General features: G+C 37.1%; 3 protein-coding genes across 10 annotated transcripts; 2 read left to right on the top strand and 1 right to left on the bottom strand.

The window, feature by feature from the left end:
* The first annotated feature begins 1407 nt into the window (after positions 1–1407).
* On the top strand, positions 1408–3909 carry LOC112189667 (reticulon-like protein B17). Its single transcript, XM_024329015.2, has 8 exons — positions 1408–2112; positions 2203–2353; positions 2453–2527; positions 2611–2752; positions 2839–2908; positions 3007–3072; positions 3163–3285; positions 3623–3909. Exons 1-8 carry the CDS (start codon positions 1611–1613, stop codon positions 3790–3792), a joined length of 1299 nt encoding a protein of 432 aa, XP_024184783.1. The 5' UTR covers positions 1408–1610; the 3' UTR covers positions 3793–3909.
* A 607-nt stretch (positions 3910–4516) lies between these two features.
* On the bottom strand, positions 4517–9451 carry LOC112183785 (nuclear cap-binding protein subunit 2). The gene is made up of 9 exons (XM_024322123.2): positions 9314–9451; positions 8833–8919; positions 7796–8019; positions 6920–7058; positions 6806–6839; positions 6470–6583; positions 5502–5555; positions 5274–5380; positions 4517–4957 (listed from the first exon to the last, which is right to left on the bottom strand). The coding sequence occupies exons 2-9, from the start codon at positions 8848–8850 to the stop codon at positions 4883–4885; spliced, it is 765 nt and encodes a 254-aa protein (XP_024177891.1). The 5' UTR covers positions 8851–8919; positions 9314–9451; the 3' UTR covers positions 4517–4882.
* Positions 9452–20728: 11277 nt separating this feature from the next.
* On the top strand, positions 20729–23945 carry LOC112185525 (protein NUCLEAR FUSION DEFECTIVE 6, mitochondrial). Of its 8 annotated transcripts, none has more exons than XR_005806260.1 (4): positions 20729–20949; positions 21067–21188; positions 21758–21815; positions 23579–23945. XR_005806260.1 is itself a non-coding variant. In XM_024323783.2 (3 exons), exons 1-3 carry the CDS (start codon positions 20801–20803, stop codon positions 23584–23586), a joined length of 279 nt encoding a protein of 92 aa, XP_024179551.1. In that variant the 5' UTR covers positions 20729–20800; the 3' UTR covers positions 23587–23945. The 8 variants fall into 8 exon arrangements, 4 of the variants coding, with proteins under 4 accessions (XP_024179551.1, XP_024179549.1, XP_024179547.1 ...); XR_005806261.1 differs by lacking the exon at positions 23579–23945 and adding an exon at positions 22915–23169; XR_002930311.2 differs by lacking the exon at positions 23579–23945 and adding an exon at positions 22579–22910.
* The last annotated feature ends 698 nt before the right edge of the window (positions 23946–24643 follow it).

Below are 24643 nucleotides of genomic sequence, written 5' to 3'. Positions count from 1 at the left end.
ATTGGTGAGGATCTGGAACTATAAAATCTTAAAAGTTAATGGTCTCTGAACAATCTGAATATAGGCTATGATTCAAATTGGAGAGTCTGAAAGTAACTAACAGTTTGATTTCGTCATTTTTGAGGCGTGAATGCTGACATGCGAGCATTGGAGACACATTGGTTGGTTTGAGATTTCTGTAGAAGATGGAGTTGGATTTGCAGAAGCCGCTTCTGGAATCGACGGTGGTCGGAGTCGAGATTTCAATTAATCAGATGGTGGCTTCTGACAATCAAATAGATGGCTGACACGTGTCTCGTCCGCAAATTTAGTTTTTCACTGACGTCCTCTTCTGAACGTTTCTGTCATTCTGTGTTTGTATATATAATATATACTAGCAGGGCTCATCCACTATGTGTGTGGAGATAAGTTAAAAGTAGTAGAAAAATTTCCTGTACAACTACCACATTTTATGTTTTTTAAATTTTTTTTTTATATTTTACAATTTACTATATTATCCTTATTGATTAATTATATTTCATAGTTTTTTAATATATAAAGGTTAAACTAGTAAAAAAAATCAGTTTTGGAGAGCAAACTCTCTTCTTTTAATAATAGTATAGATATATATATATATATATAACATATCTAAAATGTTAAAATATATTTTAGGGCTATAATTTAGCCTTGGAGACGGTTGATGTCAGATCAATTAATAGTACAGAATTCAGGGCTATTTTTAGCCCTCTCGGTTAGAGATTGCCTTAGGTTCAAAAGTTCAGACAAGAATAACTTATTCGGGATTGAAATGATTTATTGGAAACATGAAGCCGGAATTGGCTTAAGAACATCAATCATCGGAGAATTGGAATGATCTATCTTTTAGATTGGACAATTTACGACAAATTAGTTTAGAAGAGTATTTTTAGGTGTTCATGTAATTTTGCAGATTTAGACTGAATGAAGTTATGATTTGATTTTATTATTGAAAACAAACATTCAGAGTTTGGATTGGTGTTACGAGCACAAATAGGATACGACGACAGAATTAAATATAAATGGTGGATTCAAACCGTATTGAATCATTGTCTAAAAGGTGGAGATAAAGTGAAATGAGTACACTTGATAAATTATTTTAACAGAAAAAATTTCTAAATATGTAGTGTTGATGTCTGAACCATCACACTCGGAGTATTTTGTGATTGTTTAACTTGTTTATTATTTGTGCTTGAAAATCGGGTCGTGACCCTTGTGAAGGGTGAAATACACAAGAGAAGGAGAAGTTCGTGTATTGAACAAGTTACTATGGGCAATGAGTAATGCCCTTGTGACCCTTTAAGTGACAATTGACACTCAGGCTGATGATATCTGAGCAACACAAACGGGCCGGTTGACACCTCAATTCTTACCGTTGTATCGTCCAAATATTAGTTTATTTTGTAAACTCTGCGGCTTGTATCTTCCTGTCCCGCAATAACCCCGCCGTTAAAATTCAAATACAAACCTTTTCTGGTTTCCCCAACGGCTACTTAGACAGTACCTTAATTTCCCAAAAACCCCCCCAAGATTTTGTCCATCTCTGAATCAAAAACCCACAACTGAAACGCCTTTCCTTCATTTCAATCAATCTCATGGATTCGACAGCTTCACTGCCTCCCTATCGTCACCATTCTCGTTCGGAGCCACCGTCCCGAACCAAAACGGCGTCACGGCTCGCCCAATCGGAGAAGGTCCCTCATCTCTCTCTGGGTCTCATTCAATCACCTTCACCTCCGTCTCGCAAATCTTCAGCTTCTCTCCCTCTACACGAGCTGCTGCTACTCTCGCCTTCGCCTAATCCAAGAAGGTCCAAGACCCGTCTCGCCGATCGGTTTGAAATGCCCGATGAGCCTGCTGCGGAACCGGCAGGCCCACGACGGAGGTGCAAGAGCAGCAGGGTCTCCCAGATGGGCTCTCTGGGATGTGCCTCGCCCAGGAACACCAGAAGGTCCAGGAGGAGATCGGAGGTTGAGATTCGAGAAGATAAGGATTTGGGTTTGGGGGAAGAGATTGTCAAGGTCAGGAAAAGAAGGTCCAAGAAGGACAAGCTGAGCTTGGTGCCTTGTGTGCTGCCCTCCCCTACTTCATCTACAAGTCAGTCCCGACCTCTTTCTTTCGATCTTTGTGAAAGTCTTTTTAGATTTCTTGGGTTTTTTTTTATATGATTTATGTTTGTGTTGATAGTGGATGATGACGATGGGAGTCGTCTGGAGCGTATTGGGCAGCTATTGAATGATCTGATCATGTGGAGAGATGTAGCAAGATCGACCCTTTGGTTTGGTTTGGGCTCTCTGTTCTTCTTGTCTTCTTGCTTTGCCAAAGGAGTGAACTTTAGGTGATTTCTTTCTTTCACTTTTCTCTCACTCTTTATTTCTTTTGAATTATCAAACATGTAATTATATCCATACAAACCTAACACCATGGTTGTTTGCAGCGTTTTCTCGGCGATTTCCCAACTAGGACTTCTGTTCTTGGGTGCTTCATTTGTCTCGAATTCAATCTCCCAAAGGTACAACAACTTCCACCTCACTTTGTCTGCTAATCTCTCTGTGTTAAGTAAGGTTCACTGATTTTGTTATTTTAAATGCACAGAAATGGTGTCGAAAAGAAGCGGGATTACTTGCTTAAGGAAAATGATATCCTTGGTGTGGCCAAAATGATACTCCCTGCAGCAAATCTTGCAATATCAAGTACAAGGAAGCTTTTCTCAGGAGAGCCATCTACGACTCTCAAGGTAACCACAAATCAAAATTTGATTGTTCATACAGTTAGAGTTTATGGCAGTGTTTGACATTGTGCATTTCAATTTTCTGCATACAGGTAGCTCCATTCTTTCTTCTAGGAGCAGAGTATGGACATCATATAACAGTGTGGAGGCTCTCTGTCCTTGGTATGAATATGATCACTGTTGTTAATTTAGTCCATTGTGGAGGCTCTTTTGTATGAGTGTATATTTCTGTTCTAAATATTGTGTTCTATTATGGGTAGCATTCTTTATTAGCTTCACAATCCCAAGGCTGTACTCATGCTACTCCATTCAAATGAACCAAAGAGGTAACCAGCTCCACCTATATGTACTCGGGTTTTATGTGGACTGTCTTTATATTTATATGACAGTAACAGATGTGTGAATTGGATGTGCAGCTGAGTGCTTGAAATGGTTGGTGTTGGAAGCATGGGGAGCATGCTCTCACAAAAAGATTGTAGCAGCATCAGCAGCCACAGCATTCTGGAATCTGTCTACGGTGAAAACCCGCATATTCACCGGTAGGTTCAATAACATTGCAGAATACTTTTATCTGTTGCAGAATAGTTTCGTCTGTGGAACAATAAATGTGGAAATTGTAGGTTTAAAAGAGACATAACTACGACTAATAATTCTTCAATTGTGACCCTTCAAATCTTTTTCATGGTTTGCTGATTGCTCATGCTTGAAATAGATCAATGCCTTGATTAAATCATATGGGATAGAGTTCATCTCTGAGAACTTCGTTCATGTTAGAGCTTCTACTGTATCTGCTAGAAGAAACAACCATATGAAACATTAATACTATGAATACTGTTGATTCTTATGTGAGATATAACCTACCTGTTACCTTTGCAGCATTCATATCCCTTGTAATTCTTCGTTACTGCCGACAACACATGGTGCAAGTTAGGGAAGCCGATGCAGAAGCAGAACAGGAGGAGCAGCAGCAGGCCATAGTAGTGGCAGAAGCAGAAGGAAAACAGGAGCAGGCATTAGTAGTGGCCAAAGTGGGCAAGCAATCATAAGTAGTCCAATAGTCACTGATCCATTTTTAACACACTAATGTTTTTGTCCCTGATGCAATGTAAGACAATAAATTGTCACTGATCCATGTCCAATGTTCAACATGTACAAATAAAAAAGGTTTCCAACTACTCTCTTATGAAAATGGTTTAAACTCTAACTGACAATTTGTATGGTTTAAACTCTAACTGACAATTTGTATGGTTTAAACTCATACAATGACATTCAAAATTGAAATGCACAATGTCAAACACTGTGTAGACATTTAAAAATGGTTTCCAATTTTGAACTGGAATGTCGACATTCAAATTGTGTAGAAAAAGGACAAAGAACCATTCACTATACAAACCTGGGAGAAATGAGGCAGATATGCCCAGGATTGTAAATTACTTTCTCAAAATAAAGAAGAATTGATTGAAACTCTAAAATAGAGAGCTTTCTTATGAAGATGCAATACCTAATCGTCAGAGTTGATGGAGCAGATTCTGAAGATTGAGAAAATGCCTTCTCATACTAGGAATGACATGACTACTGCAAAATAGGGATTTTTTTTTTTTAATTATAAGATTACAAGTATTAGGTCCAAACGTTGTATTACTGGATATCATTCATACATCTTTTCTTACTAACTTGGGTTTATTGCCTTTTTGTTCTCTTTCCGTGTGCAAAGTTTGGATGAACGATGTTCTTTGCTACAAGTTTGACAAGCAACACCAAAGCTCAGAATAGATGAAAATGTAAGGAAATATACGATAGGAACTTCAACTATAAATGTTGATAACGTTAGCCTGCAACTTGAGTTAGAAGGCACCCCACCCAACGGCTCCTCTTTCTTGCCCCTTGGGTAAAAAAGGTGGAGTGAAATCTGCTCCTGGGTTTACATACAACTAACTATTTTGTAAAGACACTTCAGTTTGAACATACACAGTTGATCACTTCTCTGTAGGATAAATCCAGAAACTAAGCCTTAAAATAAATAAAAAGAAGAAAGAAAACAATGTCTTCAAGTTGTTCAGGCACAATTCAGACATCTCGATAGCATGCATAAATGCCCTAAAGTGTCAGTCCAATGATCAACCCCCGCAATGCTGATTAAGGTCGCCGCTTTTTGCCATCTTCTTCCTCATCATCAGAGTCACCACTCTCACGAAACCGTGGATTTTTCTCCTGTTGCAGCGGATGAAATAGATAGAAAGAAAATAAGGAAATGCATATTAAATTAATAATTAAAAACATCTGCCTTTTTTTTGGGTTAGGATTATCCGAAATTACTGTGGGACAATTAAAAGTGAGATAAGTTGTTACGGCATTGAAAGAAAACATCATGACGCAAGTCACTGAACGTAGGGCCTGACACTCTTTTTCAGTTATAATTGCTCCACATGGAATACTTTTGGCAAGATGTTGGCACTTGGCACATGAAAGCAGCATACGAAACTCTCAAGATTCAAGACAAATCAGGACAAGAATCAGTAGAAATTACCGGTCTAGAGTCGAGATCAGAGTTCTTCCGCGGTTCATAATTTGAGTTTCTCTTTGAGGTCTCATATGACTGGCGGTCATCATCACGCTGTCGTTTCCGATGAAAATCTGCTTTCAAAAATCAAGTTCAATAGATCGGATAATAAACAGGTAAACAACAAAAATGGCTAAAACAGCTGCAGAAATCTATTTACACCAGATTAGACAAATGTCTGTAATAGTACCATACCTCTACCTTGCCGATGAGAACCGCCATGATTATTGCCTCCCCCTTGTCTACCATCTGTACAATTGAAACGTCAAAAAGTTGGTGAAAGGAACTATCACATATGGAATAGACTAAGACCAAATTCTACCTTGCACCAAAATGAAAAACAGTCACATTACAGCATCTCAACAGGTTTGCTAATGTTAGCCTGTTCAGAAGTGTTTTCCAGCCCTGACTCTTACTTTAAACTACCACTGAACAATAGAAAAGTAAAACACAACCAGCAGATGGACAAAAGGTCTAACAATATATTTTGGCCAACAAGAACCACAAAATGTTGTGATGAGATGTTTAATAACTACGCTGGATTTCTGTACTAAAGGTGGCCATACCAGGCTAGACAGTAGTTGGAAAGATAACCTAAAGGCCCTATCTGTTTCTATGAGCTCACAAGACAATGACATGTCATCACCATCATTGAAGTAAAACATTGGTATACATACACAACGACATGGGTCAGGCCATGATCCTAAACCATCCTTGAGGTAAAAAATTGTCATACGTATCATGTCAGCTTATGAAGGTACTCATACGCTAGTACTACTTTCTGTCTTGATGGTTGGCTGCACCATGCCAAGTTGTGTTCTTTTGCAAAATGATGCAATTTTCAATACGCAGTACAACTGCAACCAATACTCTAATAACATTAACTGTAACGCAATCATACATGTCAAGAGTGTTAATCCAGCAAATAAGCCAAATTTCTGTCTGGATGGTTGGCTGCACCTTGCCAAGTTGTGTTCTTTTGCAAAATGATGCAATTTTCAATACGCAGTACAACTGCAACCAACCTACTCTAATAACCGTAATGCGATCATACATGTCAAGAGTGTCAATCCAGCAAATAAGCCAAATTTCTTGAGCTAGACAAACAGTTTTCCAGTCAAACAATTTAGATATAGATGATAAAACAAATCAAACTGACTTACAGTGAGGAGGTGGCATGACTGGAGGGAAAGAACCCAATGATCCAGTACCATAATCTACAAGTGTTCTCTGAGCTTCCAACTCCCGTTGAACTAATTTACCATATCCACCTCTACGTATAACTTATTAAGGAAACTAAAGGGCAAATTTTTCAGCTATAATTTCATAATCTGAGAAAAAAAAATGCACCACAGGGGAATAAGGGCAAAATTTTTCAGCTATAATTTCATAATCTAAGAAGAAGAAGAAAAAATGCACCGTAGGGGAATCAATATTATAAAAATTTTCAAAGAGCTGAAGAAAAACTTTGCAGACATTCCAAAGTGGCAAAAGGATATCTGGATCATAATCAGTACGATATTCATCACGAACCTGTACAACAGAGAAAATATTGATTTTAAAACACTTAGAAAGGTAGATTTGGCTAATTAAACGAAGGCAGAATCATCCACCTGCCCGCCACTTCGCCCTCGGCCCCATTGCCTTCCTTCTTGGAATCCCCAATCAAAATCCACACGAATAGGACGATCATCAAGAATAGTCCCGCTTATATATTTTACAGCATCCTCAGTATCTTCTCGAGAATAGAATCTGTTAAAATGGACATAGAGATTAAAGTCTAACTCTCAGAAAGAAAAGTAACAGTATCATCTAACCATTCTTCTTGACAAAGGGTACTCAGAAATGATCAAGGAAACCATATACAATCAACTAAGCATGAAACATGAAAGGAAAAAAAAAATCAAACAATTCAGTGCAGTTCAACAAAATACAATGGTTGCCATCCCAAACGTGAAGCACATCAACAATGGCCATAAGGACTCACAAAAATTTTAAAGAAAGTAATCCGAAACTAGGATTTATACAAGTACAGAAAAGAACTATAAGTAGCTTTTTAACAAAATGAAATAAATAATCCGTCTTATGTGCAAAGCATCTCCCGAGAAAGAATGCTTATGCAGTCAATCAGCAGAGAAGACAGTTCTATGCATGTATACACAGTGCTACCCACCAATAAGCATGATATTCATGTTCGACAAGGTCAGACCAAAATCAAGCGCCCAAGAGCCAGATCCCAATCAAAAGAGTTCATCTAAATGATTATCTCGTTATTTGATTTTGATCCTGTGGTTAATGAGAATTAACTTCATGGTAACTGGTGGGTAGGAGATTGTGTAGTCTTGTGCAAGTGCAGATATAACTTAAATAGAGGGTCACATTTCTAACATAGAGATGAAGGCTGAAGTTACTCTGCAAAATTGACTCTTATAACCCCTAGACTGTTTCCTTTTACTATGTTAAGAATATGAATGAGAATGCAGACTTACAGGACAAAACAAAAGCCACAAGGCGTTTTTGTATTCTTATCCAAGCCCATAATTATCTTCTTAATTTCTCCAGCACGAGAGAAAAGCTCATAAACTTGCTCTTCTGTTGTATAAAAAGACATATTCCCAATATAAACAATCGTTGATGCCAGAAGTGCTTGTTCAAATTCCTCTTGCGATCCAGGAAATCTTCTATCCCGATATTGTGAAAGCTTGGCTTGATCCTAAACAAAATAGTGAAAAAGAAAAAAAGATGATGTAATTATAATATGCATGCTGGATAACAAAGGATAAGCAGTAAATATCACCAGCCATTCAGCTTCCAATGCGGGAGTCGGTGAAGCATATAATAATCTGGCAGTTTTTATCAGTTATCTTTTTAGTTTGCACCTATTACAAAGTGGTCAGACTGTCCAATTTTCTCTATCAGTTAAGAATATACAGAAATTGATCTATGACATTATCACTCAAACTTTTCAGGTATATGAATAGCGCATGGTACATAAGAACAAAATATATACAATTTCTCTTAAGCTTATACTATATAACAGTTATTTTTAAATATCTGCTAAGAATAGCTGTCACTTTCACACACCAATTGGTTTGAGACAATAGGACCCAACTTCAGTGCTCGCATATTTTAAGAGAAGAAAATGGCAGCGGACTGGTTGGGGATATAATAGATATGACATAGAGAAGTTTAGAGTCATAATAGATACGCAATGTTCTTCAGCTTGTTCAGAAACTCATTGAAACATTACTGTTAAAGTTGTTTACAAAATTTTTTACTGAAATTTATTCCTATAAAAACAAAAAGAACACCCCCAACATCTTTGACTTACCAGGACTAAAAACAAAAATTTTCTTTACTTCTGTTCTCTTCAATATTATCTCTACTTCCGACATTACAATAACTGAAAGTAAGAAAGACACCTAAACCAAGCAGACAACTGTTTATGTGACCATGTAGTACTTGAAAACAAACTCATAAAAATTTTCACTCCACCAATTAAAAGTGCCGCCCGAGAACAGCTTACCTTGAATAAGGAAGCCATCACAGAGCGTGACTCCAACAGAAATCACTGAACCAAAAGTCGAAGAATAAGCTCCAGAACTTGTCGAATCTGAACCAGAAACAGGAAACCCACAACATTAATAGCGTGAAAATGACAACTAACAAGGTATACGAGGTGAATGAAAGATATAAAAGGAATGTTATTACAGGACAAAAGTGTTGCTCGAAGCTCGTTCACGTTTTTTATTGAAGCAATTTATGAAAAAGCCCATACAAATTTAAACCTTGCTAAGACAAAATGCAAAAGCAGAGAGCAAGAGAATATGAATTGGCACATGAGATTAGCTACAATGCAGAAACAAAATCGACTAGCTATCTGAAAAATTGGCTTAAAACCCTAAAACAGTAGAGCAGAACAGTATAAATAATAGCAGCAGTCGAGAAGCCCTAGAAATTTTAATGGAGAGAGAGGGGGAGAGAGAGTTTGAGGGAGGAAATAGTACCGGGAGTGAAGGTTTTGGCCCTGGAAGGAGCGCCAGTAAGTATGGTCTTGATAGAAAAGGGGTTTCAGTTTTGGGGTTCGACCCTGACTAGTACCCGCTTCGTTTCAGACCCAAAACAGATACCCGCTTCCTTTTTCCTGTTTTTTTTTTTCTTTTTTCTTTTGTTGTAAATGAAATATTTCATTAAGAGGCAAGGCCCTAGCAAAGGGTCTTTCTGGAACTGAAAAGCGGCAAATTACATCGAACCGAACCGAACCGAAATTTGCCGTGTTGGTGGTTTTAGAGGTCGTCAGCTCGGGCCGGGTCTTGCTATATTTTTAAATAATTGCGGGCCGGGCCGGGCCGGGCCGGGCTTTATTAAAAATCAAAGGATCCAAGCCCGTCCATATAAAGCGGGCCTTGCTGGCTTTTTCGGGCCTGGCCGGGCTTGGCCTTGCGGGCTTTTTTGGGCCGGGCCTTGCGGGCTTTATTTATAAATAAATATTTAAAGACACAAGTTTTTTTTTTTAATCAAGCTTTGGAAATTCAATGGATATATAATGATCAAATACAACCAAAGATAATAGATCTATATAACTATATTGTACCCAAAAAAATCTATATTTATATATAGATACTAATTTATTGATAAATAAATTTTTAAAGACACTAATTTTTTATAAACCTATATTTCATACACTCCAAAGAGCAACCCCTATCAATTCAAAGAAAATGAAAAAACCGACCGTTGGATGAGTTTATTACAATAAATTATGAGTGTGGTAAAAAATTTAGCCAATTTCACCATATTTTAGAATCCGATCGGATTGGTCAACCGTAGTCACTTATATGTTTTATTGGTTGACCGATGGCGTGGCAACAGCGAAACGTGCTTATTTTTTCACATCACGTTTGTATATATTCCATCGATGGATGTGCGTGGACATAAGATAAAAAAAATTAATTTTAATTACAAACACATTGGTGTATACCAATTTTATTCCTTTAGTTGTATGACTTATACATTGCATTTAAATTGTTTAGGTTCATTCTAAAGCAACCATGAAGTAGAAAATGAATTCGGAGAAACCAACCGCTTGATGGAGAGATTGTAATGTTTTATGGTGATTGTAGAAAATCTAGCCAATTTCGTTATTGTTTCGAATTCGATCAACTAGGTCAAACTTAGTTACTCTCATAAACCTATATTTATTTATCATACACTCCAAAGAGCAACCCCTATCAATTCAAAGAAAATGGAAAAACCGACCGTTGGATGAGTTTATTACAATAAATTATGCGTGTGGTTAAAAATTTAGCCAATTTCACCATATTTTAGAACCCGATCTAATTGGTCAACCGTAGTCACTTATATGTTTTATTGGTTGACCGATGGCGTGACAACCGCGAAACGTGCTTATTTTTTCACATCACGTTTGTATATATCCGATCTATGAATGTGCTTGGACATAAGATACAAAAAATTAATTTTAATTACAAACACATTGGTGTATACCAATTTTACTCCTAAAGTTGTATGACATATACATTGCATTTAAATTGTTTAGGTTCATTCTAAAACAAGCATGAAGTGGAAAATGAATTCAGAAAAACCAACCGCTCGATTGAGAGATTGTAATGTTTTATGGTGGTTGTAGAAAATTCAGCTAATTTGGTTATCGTCTAGAATTCGATCAACTAGGTCAAACTTAGTTGCTCTTATAAACCTATATTTATATATCATACACTCCAAAGAGTAACCCCTATCAATTCAAATAAAATGGAAAAACCGACCGTTGGATGAGTTTATTACAATAAATTATGCGTGTGGTTAAAAATTTAGTCAATTTCACCATAGTTTTGAACCCGATCTAATTGGTCAACCGTAGTCACTTATATGTTTTCTTGGTTGACCAATGGCGTGACAACCTCGAAACGTGCTTATTTTTTCACATCACCTTTGTATATATCCCATCTATGGATGTGCTTGGACATAAGATACAAAAAATTAATTTTAATTACAAACACATTGGCATATACCAATTTTACTCCTAAAGTTGTATGACATATACATTGCATTTAAATTGTTTAGGTCCATTATAAAGCAACCATGAAGTGGAAAATGAATTCAGAAAAATCAACCGCTCGATTGAGAGATTGTAATGTTTTATGGTGGTTGTAGAAAATTCAGCTAATTTGGTTATCGTTTAGAATTCGATCAACTAGGTCAAACTTAGTTACTCTTATAAACCTATATTTATATATCATACACTCCAAAGAGCAATCCATATCAATTCAAATAAAATGGAAAAACCGACCGTTGGATGAGTTTATTACAATAAATTATGCGTGTGGTTAAAAATTTAGTCAATTTCACCATAGTTTTGAACCCGATCTAATTGGTCAACCGATTACCGATATGTAGAATATATATATATGCACATATTCTATATAGAATAATAGAAGTATAAGAACTTCCACACACAAAACATATATATATATATATATATATATCTCTATATATATTATTATATTATATATATAAACACACACATATATAAATATATATACATATATATAAACACACACACACACATGTATATATCTCTATATATATATTATATATATAAACGAACACACACACACACACACATATATATATATATATCTCTCTCTCTATATAAACACACACACACACACATATATATCTCTATATATATATTATATATATAAACACACACACATATATAAATATATATATACATATATATAAACACACACATATATATAAATATATATACATATATATAAACACACACACACACACACACATATATACATATATATATATATATATATATATATAAACACACACAAATATATATATATATCTATGTGTGTGTGTGTGTATATATATTTATAAACACACACACATAACTACAAATATATATATATATATATATATATATATATATATAATATTTTACGGGCTTTTACGGGCCGGGCTGATGCGCTTTTGGGAAGCGCATAATTTAACCCTGAAAATATCGTTAGTAGTATAAGCAAATAGGGATCGTTCTATTCCGGGGATTGAGGGTACACCTGTCATTGTGAAACAAATAAAGAAAAGTATTATTTACAAAAATAAAATAAAGAATAAATATATACAAGTGAACAAAAATAATGGGGGTTTAGGATTCTTAAAATTAAAATTAAAATAAATAAAATAAAGAAAACGTAAAAACATATATACAAGGGTGGAACGCAAGGAACAAAGATCAAAATCAATTCCATGTAATCAAATTCGATTCAAACCCTATAATTGTTCTTCCAAGTCATGAGAGAGGAGTTGATCATGTGAAACATTCGAAAGCAAATGATTTCCCATATTTTACTTTTCAATGCTAATTAACCTAAGCGAAAGCACCTAGATTAATCCTATCAAACATGCAATCAAGCCCTAGAAAGCTAGTCAATCATGACATGTTCAACGCATTAGACATAGAGAAACGCTATCAACTCAAGTGTACAACTTAGTTATGGAAAAGTCCACCTAATTGCAATCCTCTTCAATTAAATTCGATTCTTGTCCAGAACCTTTACTACTTTGATTCAAGTTTACACAAAACGAAAAGTCGATTTCATGTTCTTAAACCTAGCACCATTCATATCAAAACCCTAAGTGTTTCGAACCACATAAGATTAAAATACAAAAGATATCTATAAAGCAAATTTAATCGAACAAACTCACATAAGCAACTTAGAATCACAATTATAGAATTCGAAAACTTTATTTAAACATAGAAATTGGGCTTAAACTTTGCCCTAAACATTATTGTTAACTAGAAACAAGTTCATATGAATTCAAACAAGGAAAACAAAAGATCATTACAAGGAAAAAGAATGAATTACACCGTGAGGGGAGATGGATATGGAGAGATAGATGGTTGGATCTTGAATCTTGGAAGCAAGCCTTCAAGGTGGATGATGGAGGATATGATCTTCACGGCTCCTTCTTCTTCTTCCTCTCCTTGCTTGAAAACGCAGAACTTTGCAACTAGAGAATGGAGAAGGAAAATGGAAAGGAAATGGAGAGACAAAGAAGATGAAATGGATGAAGGAATTTGTTTTAGAATGAGAGGAGAAGGTGTTTATATAGGGAAGAAAAAGAAGAGTGAAATGATGAGTGGAAGAAAAATAATGAAAGTGGAGTATGAAAGTGATTTGTAGAATATGGAAAAGAAAGAGAAATGATGAAATGAAAGCAAAGCATGAAGGTGCAGCAACATGGAAGTGATGATGATCTATTAAAGAGATTGTAGAAAAAATATATCCAAGGAAAAAGAGAAAAGCATCTAGCTTTCTTCATGTGGGTGGGAAACATGAATATGTGGTGTTGAGCTGTTTTCAGGTCAGTTTCTGCCCCTTTATTCCTTCAATTATTTCTCCATCATATTGGGCCTCCGATTTCTTCATATCAAATGTTCCTCTATGAGTGTAGATCATCATGACAAATTTTCAGAGCTTTAATCCATGTGGTTGGGCCGGAAATGCTGCTGGACCTCTTACAGGTCCAGTTTTCCGGTTTTGCTTCTGTAGAAAATTGGGCTGATTGTTTGAAGGCCTTCCACTCATATTTTGCTCTGGCACTCTTCATAAGAAATGATCCTTTGGGTGTCTAGAATGGATCTGGAAGGTTTCAGCTCATTTGAAGTTCATTTGGTCAGGCGGCCGCTCCTTCTTCTTTGCTTGGCTTGGTTTCTCCTAGCCGGAGTAGGAATATGTGTAAAATTGATCTTTGAGTACATTTCCATTTTTCTCCATCATTTCCAGGTAATTATGGATCTAACGCTCATTTCACCTTCATCTACTCCACTGTACCTAAAAATAGAAATTGAATTAAAAATCGATTCAGTTAAGGAATTAACTAAGCAAAATGTGAGGAATTAACTATTAAAATATCACATTAAAATGCTCCTATCAGCAACGAATGATTTATTGAACAGTAAGAGGTTGGTGAGTCATTCTTTAGTCACTTAATCTTTTTCTCCCTCATAATGCCATCAAAATATAAGATATTTACAACGTTCTACTACTCTTATCTTCTCCCTAAACCTTAGCCAACTTACGGCTTCCAAACGGTGCTCGTTTGCTGGTGGCTAGCTTCAGTGCCGACCTAGTCGTGCTGCTGTCATTTGCTACTGTCGAACAGGGGTTTCGTCTAAGGCTTGGTTATCTGGGTTAACTTGGCTCGATGGCGACACGATAGGCGCTGGTCTTTGTTCTAGTTGCTGCATCATCCAATCTGATTCGTGGACACCGACAGCGAAGCAACTCAGACTTGTTGGTTCTTCACGACAGCTGCAACAAGCTTCATTGATGGAGTCTGGAGGCAGGGATCTTACCCGATTGTGTATAGGGTCTGGTTGGCTTGTCTAGGTCATCGTCAGTCTTCTAGGTGGTGGAGGCTACGTGGCTAGTAGGATGGAAAGTTGTGGCGGCACAGGCTGTACTGAGGAATGGAGGCGATGTGCGACTGATTGCACGGTTGCAAAGATTGGAATAAACCTGGGCCTTGGTGTTGGGCCTAGGGTTTTGGTTTGTCTTATGGGCTTTAGATTCTCCTTCGGGCATGTTAGGCAGTATTTAGTTATTTTTTATTTCTAATAATTCCCTATTTGTATCGGTATCTATGCTTATTAGTTTTAGTAATTGTCAAGGAGTCTTAGTTTCTTCGCCTATTTACTATGTTATGGTGTTAACATAGTTTATAGGCTTACTTTTTTAAGTGAGCATGGAATTGTTGAATGAGTGGACCTAATCTATGTATCGTTGTGGCACCAGTACAAACTTTTTATCTACCCATGTAAGAGAGGGAGGTTATGTAATGGCCCTTTTTGGCTTTAGATGAATGATATATGCCCGATTTGAGTTTGATTAAAAATATATATATATATATATATATAAGATATTTACAAAAATTTCACCACATTTTTTATTTTCATTATTTACAAAATGTCACTGTGTCAAAACTATTATTGTCATTAATTGAAAATCCACTGTCAACGAACAAAAACTCTATTGTCGAATAGTAAAAAAGCTACTGTCAAATAGTCAAAAAGCTACTGTCATTTTTTAGAAAAGTTATTGTCATTCGTTGACTCTTAAAAATAAAAATATATGGTAGCTTAATAAATAATATAAGTTTTAAAAAGACAGTTATAAGTAATTTGCGATAACTAGCTTTATGGTTCGTCAATAATTGTTTTCTGAAATATGCCAATAACTTTTCAAAATATTATCGTGAATGACAATAGTTTTTTTTGGAAAATGACAATAACATTTCAATTTGTTGGCAATAACTTTTTGGTGTGAGGTAGTAGCTTTTTGAATAATGGTAGTGACTTTTTAAAGAAATAATAGTAACTTTTATGAAAAATGACCGTAAGTTTTATGAAGTTTCTTTTCGATTTATTGATGGTAGCTTTTTGGTTATTCGGAATAGCTTTTTCGTTAGTCAGTAGTAGCTTCTCAATTAATAATAGTAGTTGTAATTTGGATGCAGTGGCGTTTTCATAAATTATGAAAAATAAAAATGCGGTGGTATTTTTGTAAAGATTGATATTTCTTATATTTTGTGGCTTTTATGAGGGATCAATAAAAACATATGGTGGCTTACTAAAGCATCTGGGTTGGGGTGTTACATAGTACTTAGCTTTAGCTTTAATAAAGCATGACTAAAGGTCACCATATTACGGAAACCCATCCCCTCCTCCTTCAGAATACACATCTTGTCTCAAGCAATCCAATGGACCTTCCTCCTTTTCTCAAAGTCACACCACCAAAATCCAGCCATGCACTTATGCATTTCATTGCAAAGATGTTTAGGTAACTCGAAGCAACTCACTACAGAAGTGGGAACTAATTGAACAATTGATTTAATCAATACCTCCTTCTCGACTGCACTTAGAGTTTAATCTTTCTAATTTTTCATCTTGTTTCTAGTCTTTTCCATAATAAATTGGAAAGCTTTGGTTTTTGAATAACTAACCTCCGTAGGAAGACCCAAATATATACTTGTCGTGTTTATCCACCCTTACCACTCCAAATACCTCTGCCAATTCTTCTTGAAATTGCAACTCCATGTTCTTAGAAAAAGATATGCAACTTTTTTTAAAGTTCACTTGCTAACCGAAACCATCCTCATACAATTGAAGAATCGCTTTCAAATTTTCACACTCTTCTTTTTCAGCTTTCATAAAGATAAATGAGTCATCGGCAAAGAATAGATGGCTAACAGAAGGTGCACCACTCACAGTAGACACACAATGTAGCCGACCATGAAACTTTGCCAATGAAAGCAATCGGGATAATCCTTCTGCACAAAGGAGAAACAAGTATGAGGAGATGGAATCCCCTTGTTGTAACCCTCTGGTAGGAACAAGACAACCTCTAGGATCACCATATAAAATAAAAAAAGTAAGATATCGTATTTCATAATCCAAATTTGACTGAAACCCATGCCTCTCAAAACAAATTCCAAGAACTCTCATTCAACTTTGTCATAAGCTTTGCTCATGTCAAGCTTCAAGGCTTCAAGGCTCCATAACTCAGAGAAACACCAGAACGCCTCTTCAGAAAATGCGAAATTTCAAAGACCACTAAGGAATTGTTTGAAATCTGCCTTCCAGGTATAAATGAACTTTGATTTGGGGCAATAATGTCTTGCAAGAGAGGTTTTAAATGGTTGGCAAGAACTTTGGAGCCCAACTTGTAGATAACAATGCAAATGCTGATTGGACGCAATTGAGATATATGCTCTAACTCTTTCACCTTTGGAATTAAAGTAACATGTGTCTTATTCACTTGCTTGAGGAGTGTCTCTGAGTTCATAGAGCAACGTACACAGGCCACTACATCTTTCCCACCATATGCCATACTTTATTGACACAACGCGAGCACATCTGGTAAAGGCATGTTGTCCACCTAAAAGATCTGGCATCTCTAACTATTCTTTTTGAGGGAAATGAAATCAGGTTCTAATATATTACGACTTCACTTTGTTAAGCTAGAGGGTTTCAAAAACCACTTATAGCGCAAGTTCAAGCACAATACAGACTGCAAAAAGCAACCCAAAACTCTAACAAAAAAAACTAAAAACCTAAAGGAACTGCAAGAAAGAATAAGAAGAAATTAAAAAAACTCCTACACTGATCTAACCCTAAATCAGAGCAACCGACATGACAAGCATTGATGCCAGACCCCGCTAGTCCCAAATAAAGAAAGAAGAGTAGGGGAATATCAGTAGCCATACAAATGAGCCTCCTAGGCTAGGCTCGGGTGACGGTCTCCCAGGCCATTCCTCTACTCCCGTTATATACCTCTACGCTACTATATGCAGCAGTAGAGTACTGGGCTTCAGGGACCCTGCCATAGGCAACTCCCCAGGCGCCCCCAGCTTGGCTACCTTCACTGGGGCCCATTGTGGCTCGCAAGGGCGGACGAGGTTCACCTCGCCACACAAGCGAACTCATGCTAGCATGTCAATCACAAAATCACCCTATGTATGGGCGACAAAATCCGAAAATCAGTAAATCCATAAATTCATAAGGTCCCCTAACTCTGAGAACCAAAATCATAAGTATCTGAAAATCTCATCAAGTGCACCAGAAATTCCGCAGGAGATGATAAATAAATACAATGCCATCGAAAATCAATATAAGTCATATTTTCAAGTAATAATCAAGATAAATCATAGTCTCCATAAATTAAATCATATTTCCAAAACCAAAATAAAAAATTCAATCAAAACATAACAAGTTCATATCCGAACTTCAAGATCCAATAAATCAAATAAATCTCGATGGCACCACAAACAATGACCCAGGCAGACGGAAGCCCAAGTAGCCAAAGCCCATCTCCTCCACCTTCCTTCACCAGACCTGCCTACATGCACCAAGCCACATACCTAGAGAAACAGAATCCGGTCACCAGTCCTGCGGCCGACCCTGGTCTTCCACCATTGCCAGAAACTTCTGGACTCGACCCAGATCAAACACCGCACAGGCCTCCCCCAGACAAAGTTGTCGCCGAAAACCCGAACCCCCAGCTAGATCTGATCAGACTCCGCCGCTTCTAAAGTGGAGAAACCTCACCGCTAGAGAGATACGGCGCAGCCGTGACGCAGACCCTGCTGAGCCCCCGATCACCACCTTATCATAACACCCTTAACCGCCAACGCCTTAGCGCTGTCGCGACCGGAGCCCAGCTCTACTTAGATCGATCACCACCACCATAGAAGAAAGACACTGCCCCTCATTTGCCGAACTGTCGTTGCCTAGTCTGGGTAACATAACACCACCACCGCCACTACACGAACCCTAAGTTTCAACCCTCAGTTTTACCGATCGAGGTTGCTCCGCAAACTCGGAGGCCTCCATATTGCTCGTCTCTCCAACTCTTCTTTAATTTGATAGATTGATAAAAATATGGAGAAAAGCTATCTACTCCTAGAGCTTTAGATGAGTGCTTTTGTTTAAGAGCTGCAAAAACCTCTTCCTCCTGGAAAACCCTTGCCAATACATTATTCATGGCAGAAATAACAAATTGTGGAAATAGGTCAGTAAATGTATGTTACCTGAAACGCGGAACGCTGCGGTACTGGTACGCGATACGGGTACGCGGTACGTTAGTCTTTATGGTACGCGGTACGCTAGGATATATTAGTTAAATTTAATCTTAATAGCAAAAACAATCCCTTATACAAATACTATGAAAACCTCATTAATTAGAATGGGTAAAGAGGTAAAATTATAAATAATAGAAAATATTCATTATCTCTTTCTTGTTTGGTAAAAGGATAGTTATTATCTTTTTATTTCAGAAATAATAAGAATAAAATCTCTTCCGGAAAAGGAAGAGGATAAATCATTCTCTATAAAAAAAGAAAAAGAAAAAAAAAGATAAACCTAAAAAAAGAATAAGAGGATAATCAAGCCGGATTTTGCCCTACATTAATTTTTCCTTCCTAGCCGCTCCATTTCAATCGTGCATTCTAGAGTTAGAGGAATATAGAGGCTTGTCTACTGTAGTGATCTATTTATTTCAAAGGGAGGTCGGGCTCCACAGAGCCATTGAGTCGTAGAAGATGGAGGAAACATCATATTCAAGAACACCAAACGGGTAAACATCAAGTTAGATGGAGGACCGATAAGGGATCGCTCAACCTAGCGATCTGGGTCGTGGATGCACTGCGATTGGGTACGTCTTTTCTGGAACGCGGTTCGCTGGGGATATCAGTGTTTTCGGTGACTCTGCAGTGTGATGGTTACTAGTAGTAAAAAGGTTACCAAAGTAATCCAAAATACTTTTCTCCAAATCTGCATCCTCACTACACCAAATGCCATCACAGTTAAACAAACCCTTCACCATATTCTGTTCGCATCGATTAGAAGCTCGCTGATGAAAAAAAGAAGAACATGTATTCAAGTCTCCCTCAGATAACCACATGACCCTTGACCTCTACTTCCAGTATGTATATTCTTGCATCAAAAGATCATTCAACCTAGCTTGTAGCGTAACCTCTCATCCTCTACCAGTGAAGAGAATGAACTGTCATAGAACTCTACCAATCTCATTCTTATTGTTTTAGTTTCATATTTCAGTTTGCCAAATTTTCCTTTGCTCCACTCAAATAGAATCCTTGATGAATTATCAATTCTATTGGAGCAACTCCAACAGATTTCCCATATCTTGATTTTTCTCCATTTTAGATATAAATTTGGTTGTTTTGCTCCAACAGATTCTCTATAATTATCCCTAAAATAGAGATAGTGATGAGAGAGAAAACAAAATTCCCTATATTTACAGCAATTTTAGGGAAGAATTATGAAATCTGTAAAATAGAGAATCTGTTGGAGTTTGAGCATAATTTTTTTTGGAGATTTTAATTTTTAATTCCCTATAATAAAAAAATTATAGAGAAACTGTTGGAGATGCTCTTGTAAAACTTCACAAATGGATCCTCACCCGAGACACCTTCTCAACCTTTTCTTACTTTCAAAGCACACTCATCATCAAGCAACCACTGCTCTACAAAACAGAATCTCCTTTTTTTTCTTCTTTTTCCTCGGCTTGCATGTTCGAACCTCCACCAAGATGGGTAGATGATTCAATTTCGATGGAGCACTTCGTGGCGAGTTCCTTTGTAATATTGTAAGTCCGAGTTAATGAAGTGCTCTCGTTTTTTCTTAAAAACAATTAAAAAAGTAAGTTTAGATAACAATTTCTCTTATTTATTTTACCAATTGATTAAACGACGTGGCACTTACATAGCCTTTGATTATTGTTTTTTGAACGGCCTAGATAATATCCCAACACATCCGACTGTAGAATCCAACCACACCCGAACACGCCCTCTTTAAAGCCCAAGGTTTAGGGGGGCTCTGGGTGTTTTGAAGTGATCTCCGAATCTTTACACTACTACTTGAACCCCTAAAACCCTCTGAAATGGCCGCCTCAACCGCCGCCAGATCCATTTTCCGGTCCTGCGCCGGCCGAAGCTGCGCCTCAGCGGCTCGGTTCGCCACTGAAGCGAAAGCTGCTCGCTCACCGTTTCGCATCGGAGCCAAGCAACCTACATCATCCCCCGCTCTCAGGTATACGCACTCTTTACTCAGTCTTCGTTTCTGCAACCAAAGTAGATTAGAGTACGTTTTCTATTCGCATTCAAAGGATTTTGTGAAATTGGATGTGATTTGTGGTTTCTGCTGTAGGTGTCCTGTTGAATTGAGCTTCTGTGTGGAGTCGATGCTGCCCTACCACACTGCCACGGCTTCGGCTTTGATGACTTCCATGCTTTCCATCACTCGCCGCAGTTACGGTTGGCTTCCGGAAGGTGATTTTCTTAACTTTATTTACTCAATTTTTGTGTGTGTGTTTCAAATTTATTTTGGAATGAGTGATTGTTCTGGTGGTGATGAATGTTAAAAGTTCCTATTTGTTATGCTTATGTTGTGCCCTGGCGACTGCTGCATTGTTTGGAGTTCCAATTCTAGTGTCGAAGTAGACTTTTTGGTGCGGCAGGAATTATAAGAATTAAGTTTCGTGAAGACAATGGTTAGGAGTGAGGAGTCCTTTCCAATGTGAGGTTTTCTGTGTGAGGGCTTGGACCCAATTTCAAAATCCAACTTGTATATAACGTAAAATTCCTTCTTTTTTATTTTTCTTTTAGCTTGGTAAAACTAACAAATGACCATGGACTGGACAAATGGGGTGGGACTACTTATCTCATTAGGCAATTGCTTCATCCCTCAAATGCTAAATCTTCTTCTTGATCCTCCTCCTGCTAGGATGTTCTGAGATTTGCATATTTTGTGTGTTAAGCAGTCTTGTTTCATTATGTTCATCAACGACGTAGTTGTGTTTGTCGGCTGCCTAACCAATGGATTTTCATTCTTGAATTAGGTATCTAGCGAACACTTGTATGGTCCGTTGATGTCGTTGTCTTCCTTCTAATTTTCTGGTAAGATAGTGGTTAATTTTGCTGGGTATCAGATGTGGATATTTTGGATTTAGGATTGTGAGCACCTAGTCATATCACATGCATTTCTTCTTCAATACGGGATATAGGCTTTCATTTGAATTTGTTAGGTAGTGATAACTGAATGTGGTGGTTGATTCATGCCCTTTCTCTCCAGAATTACTGGTTCACTTTCTTTCTAAATAACTAAGTGAATCCTTCCCCCTCCCTCTTTTTAGTGAAAACGGTACAAAAGAACCTCTTTTTATTGTTGTAGGCCAAGACAAGACTAGATGAAGATCAAGAAGCGAAGTTGGAGTGACATTGATTTTTAACTTTCAAGCTTTCAAATTTGTAGGGCTGCTATCATCCTAATGTATTTCAGAACATTTCTGTTCTTTACTACATCTGTAATTCTTGTTCTTAAAAACTCCTGATATAGTTCATCAAATGTGTTGAATTCTCTAATAAAACAAGTGGCAATTTTTTTTGTGTGGTTGAAGCTTGTAAGGGCTTGTTACTACTGTTAGAGAGAAGTGTTGTTGTTTAATGTTAAGATTATCAAGAATTTTCTTAGTTAAAGATGTCTTTCTATTCCCCTCTTTACTGTTCTTCTCTCACCTCTCTTTTGTTCTATTTGACTTGAAATGCTAACTCAAGGTTGATATCTAAGATGTTTCCTTATATCCCCCATTTAAATTGAATTTGAAAATGTCATTCCACTCGGATCATAAAGTTAGTGTACTGATCACTTTTATTTAATCAGCTTGCAATGATGATGTGTGATGAATGTTTCAAGGATTCAAGGAAGTTTTATGTACTTTATCTTCAGTCTAAGGCAGTGACTGCTGGTAATATAGGAGTTTTGACTGAGCTGCAGAAGAGACAATTTGCATGTCCTGAGATTTTAAACTTGGATCAACTAGTAGACTTTGTTACTTTTCTGCAGGCATAAATATAATTTCTTCTTTTCTTCCTGTTTTGAGACACTCAATATGTATCCCATAGACTTAATAAGTCGTCATTTGTATGTCACATTATTTAGTTTCCTTTGCAATGATGTTTATGACCAAAGATTGATGCTAATATTGTATTCAATCAGCTTGCAATAACGATGCATGATCAATTTCCAATGAGTCCAGTAGAAGTTTTGTTCAAAGTTCATGCACTTGAAGAGAAAGAGACTTGGAAGCCTTAATGAGATGCATACTTACAGGACTCTAAACTGAAAATAAGCCGTTGCTGTTGTTTCTAGTTAATTGTTTTCCTTTTTTTTTTGGGATTAGTCTAAACACCATGAGGATTGAGATGTAAAATTGGTATGCCTACGGTATCTACATATATATCATCTTCTCTACAATGTTGTCATTTTTGTTATCTTGGTATAAGGCAGCTTCTTGTATCTAGCTTTTGTTTCTTAAAAGTAGACACAATTGCATTTGTGGCAGTGAGGTGTTATAGCTTCTGATATGTTTGATTTAGAAAAGGTTCTTACATGTTGGAGTTCAAGCCAAAGCTCTTACAGCCAAACTCTTCTTATATGTCAGCCCTTGCACTTTTTAGTGTGAGAGTATAGTCACCTAGTTGAGTTTGAGTTCACAGGATTTTGGTTCATAATATAGAAAGTTGCAAAGGTTGATAGGGACTATGAGCTGACACTTTGAGTTCACTTCCCCATTTTTCCTCTTCCTTTATGGTTTTGCCATGTCCCTTTAGATTTCCCCAGTAAGCTGACATTTAATTCTTCCTTTTCAATCTGTGCGCAGATTCTTGATGAATGCAGATCCATCCCTTCCATTCCTGAGCTGACTTCAAACACCATCCATTTCATTTGATCACCTTTGTAATAGAGCAGCAAAGACGTTCTACACTCATCACACATACATTATGTTTCCCTCCTGTCTAGTTTTCTCTTGCTTGCATTCCTCTTGAAATTGGGGTGCAGTCAATGCTTGCATCTCTCTGTTTGAGCACATTAACAAACGCATAGTTTAATGGCAGTTTACTCTGCATGTAACAGTGGTTATTTAATGGAAAAATGTGGTCTAGGCATAGTTCTTGGTGCTTGGAGTCTTTATTCTTATGTTTTTGTGGGTCAAGACCTTTGAATAATAATCAAGATCTCTTCCATCACTATGTGCTCATTTCTGTAGGGATATTAGACAATATGTGAACAGGGTTTCGGCTTTGAAGCTTATTGTTCTGAGTTTTGTGGACCTTAATGATAGATGAGGCCGCTTGAGTAAAAGTCTGTAGTTATTTGGATTTTTTTTTTCCTTCTTGAATCTGAATCTATTGCAACCATCTTTAAATTTTGAATAATGGATACGGAAATCTGGGTAATGCCATAATGAGACTGTACTGCTAGTTAAGCTCAACAAATATCTAAACACACCCGAGGCTAAAAGTTTAAGAATATATGAACCTTTGCCACTAAATCACACCCAACGGCAGCAACTGCTGGCAGACCAGCTGATGGCTGTTACTCTATACAACCTCTAGTCCTCTATACTACTACAGTATAGGATTAAGTCTACAAGCATATGCAAAATAATCAGCCATTATTATGCACGTCATGCCAATCTTTACATCCCTTGCTGCTATCAGTTTGAGCCAAAGCAGAGTACCCCATTCTGGTTGGCCGCATTGGGACAGAGAATGTGGGTTGGGTCAGAGTCTAGGCACAAGGCAGAGGGAGCTGAGTGTTAGCCAGTCTATGATTTTACAATTCCAGGAACGCTCAGACATTTGATCACTTCAATCTGAGGTTCTATTACATATTTATGTTTGGAAGATAACATAGTGGAGAAAGCATGAGCATGATTAATAAA

This window comes from Rosa chinensis, chromosome 2 (genome assembly GCF_002994745.2).
Source record: "Rosa chinensis cultivar Old Blush chromosome 2, RchiOBHm-V2, whole genome shotgun sequence".
Classification (NCBI taxonomy): domain Eukaryota; kingdom Viridiplantae; phylum Streptophyta; class Magnoliopsida; order Rosales; family Rosaceae; genus Rosa; species Rosa chinensis.
This window is presented reverse-complemented; position numbering and strand designations above follow the sequence as displayed.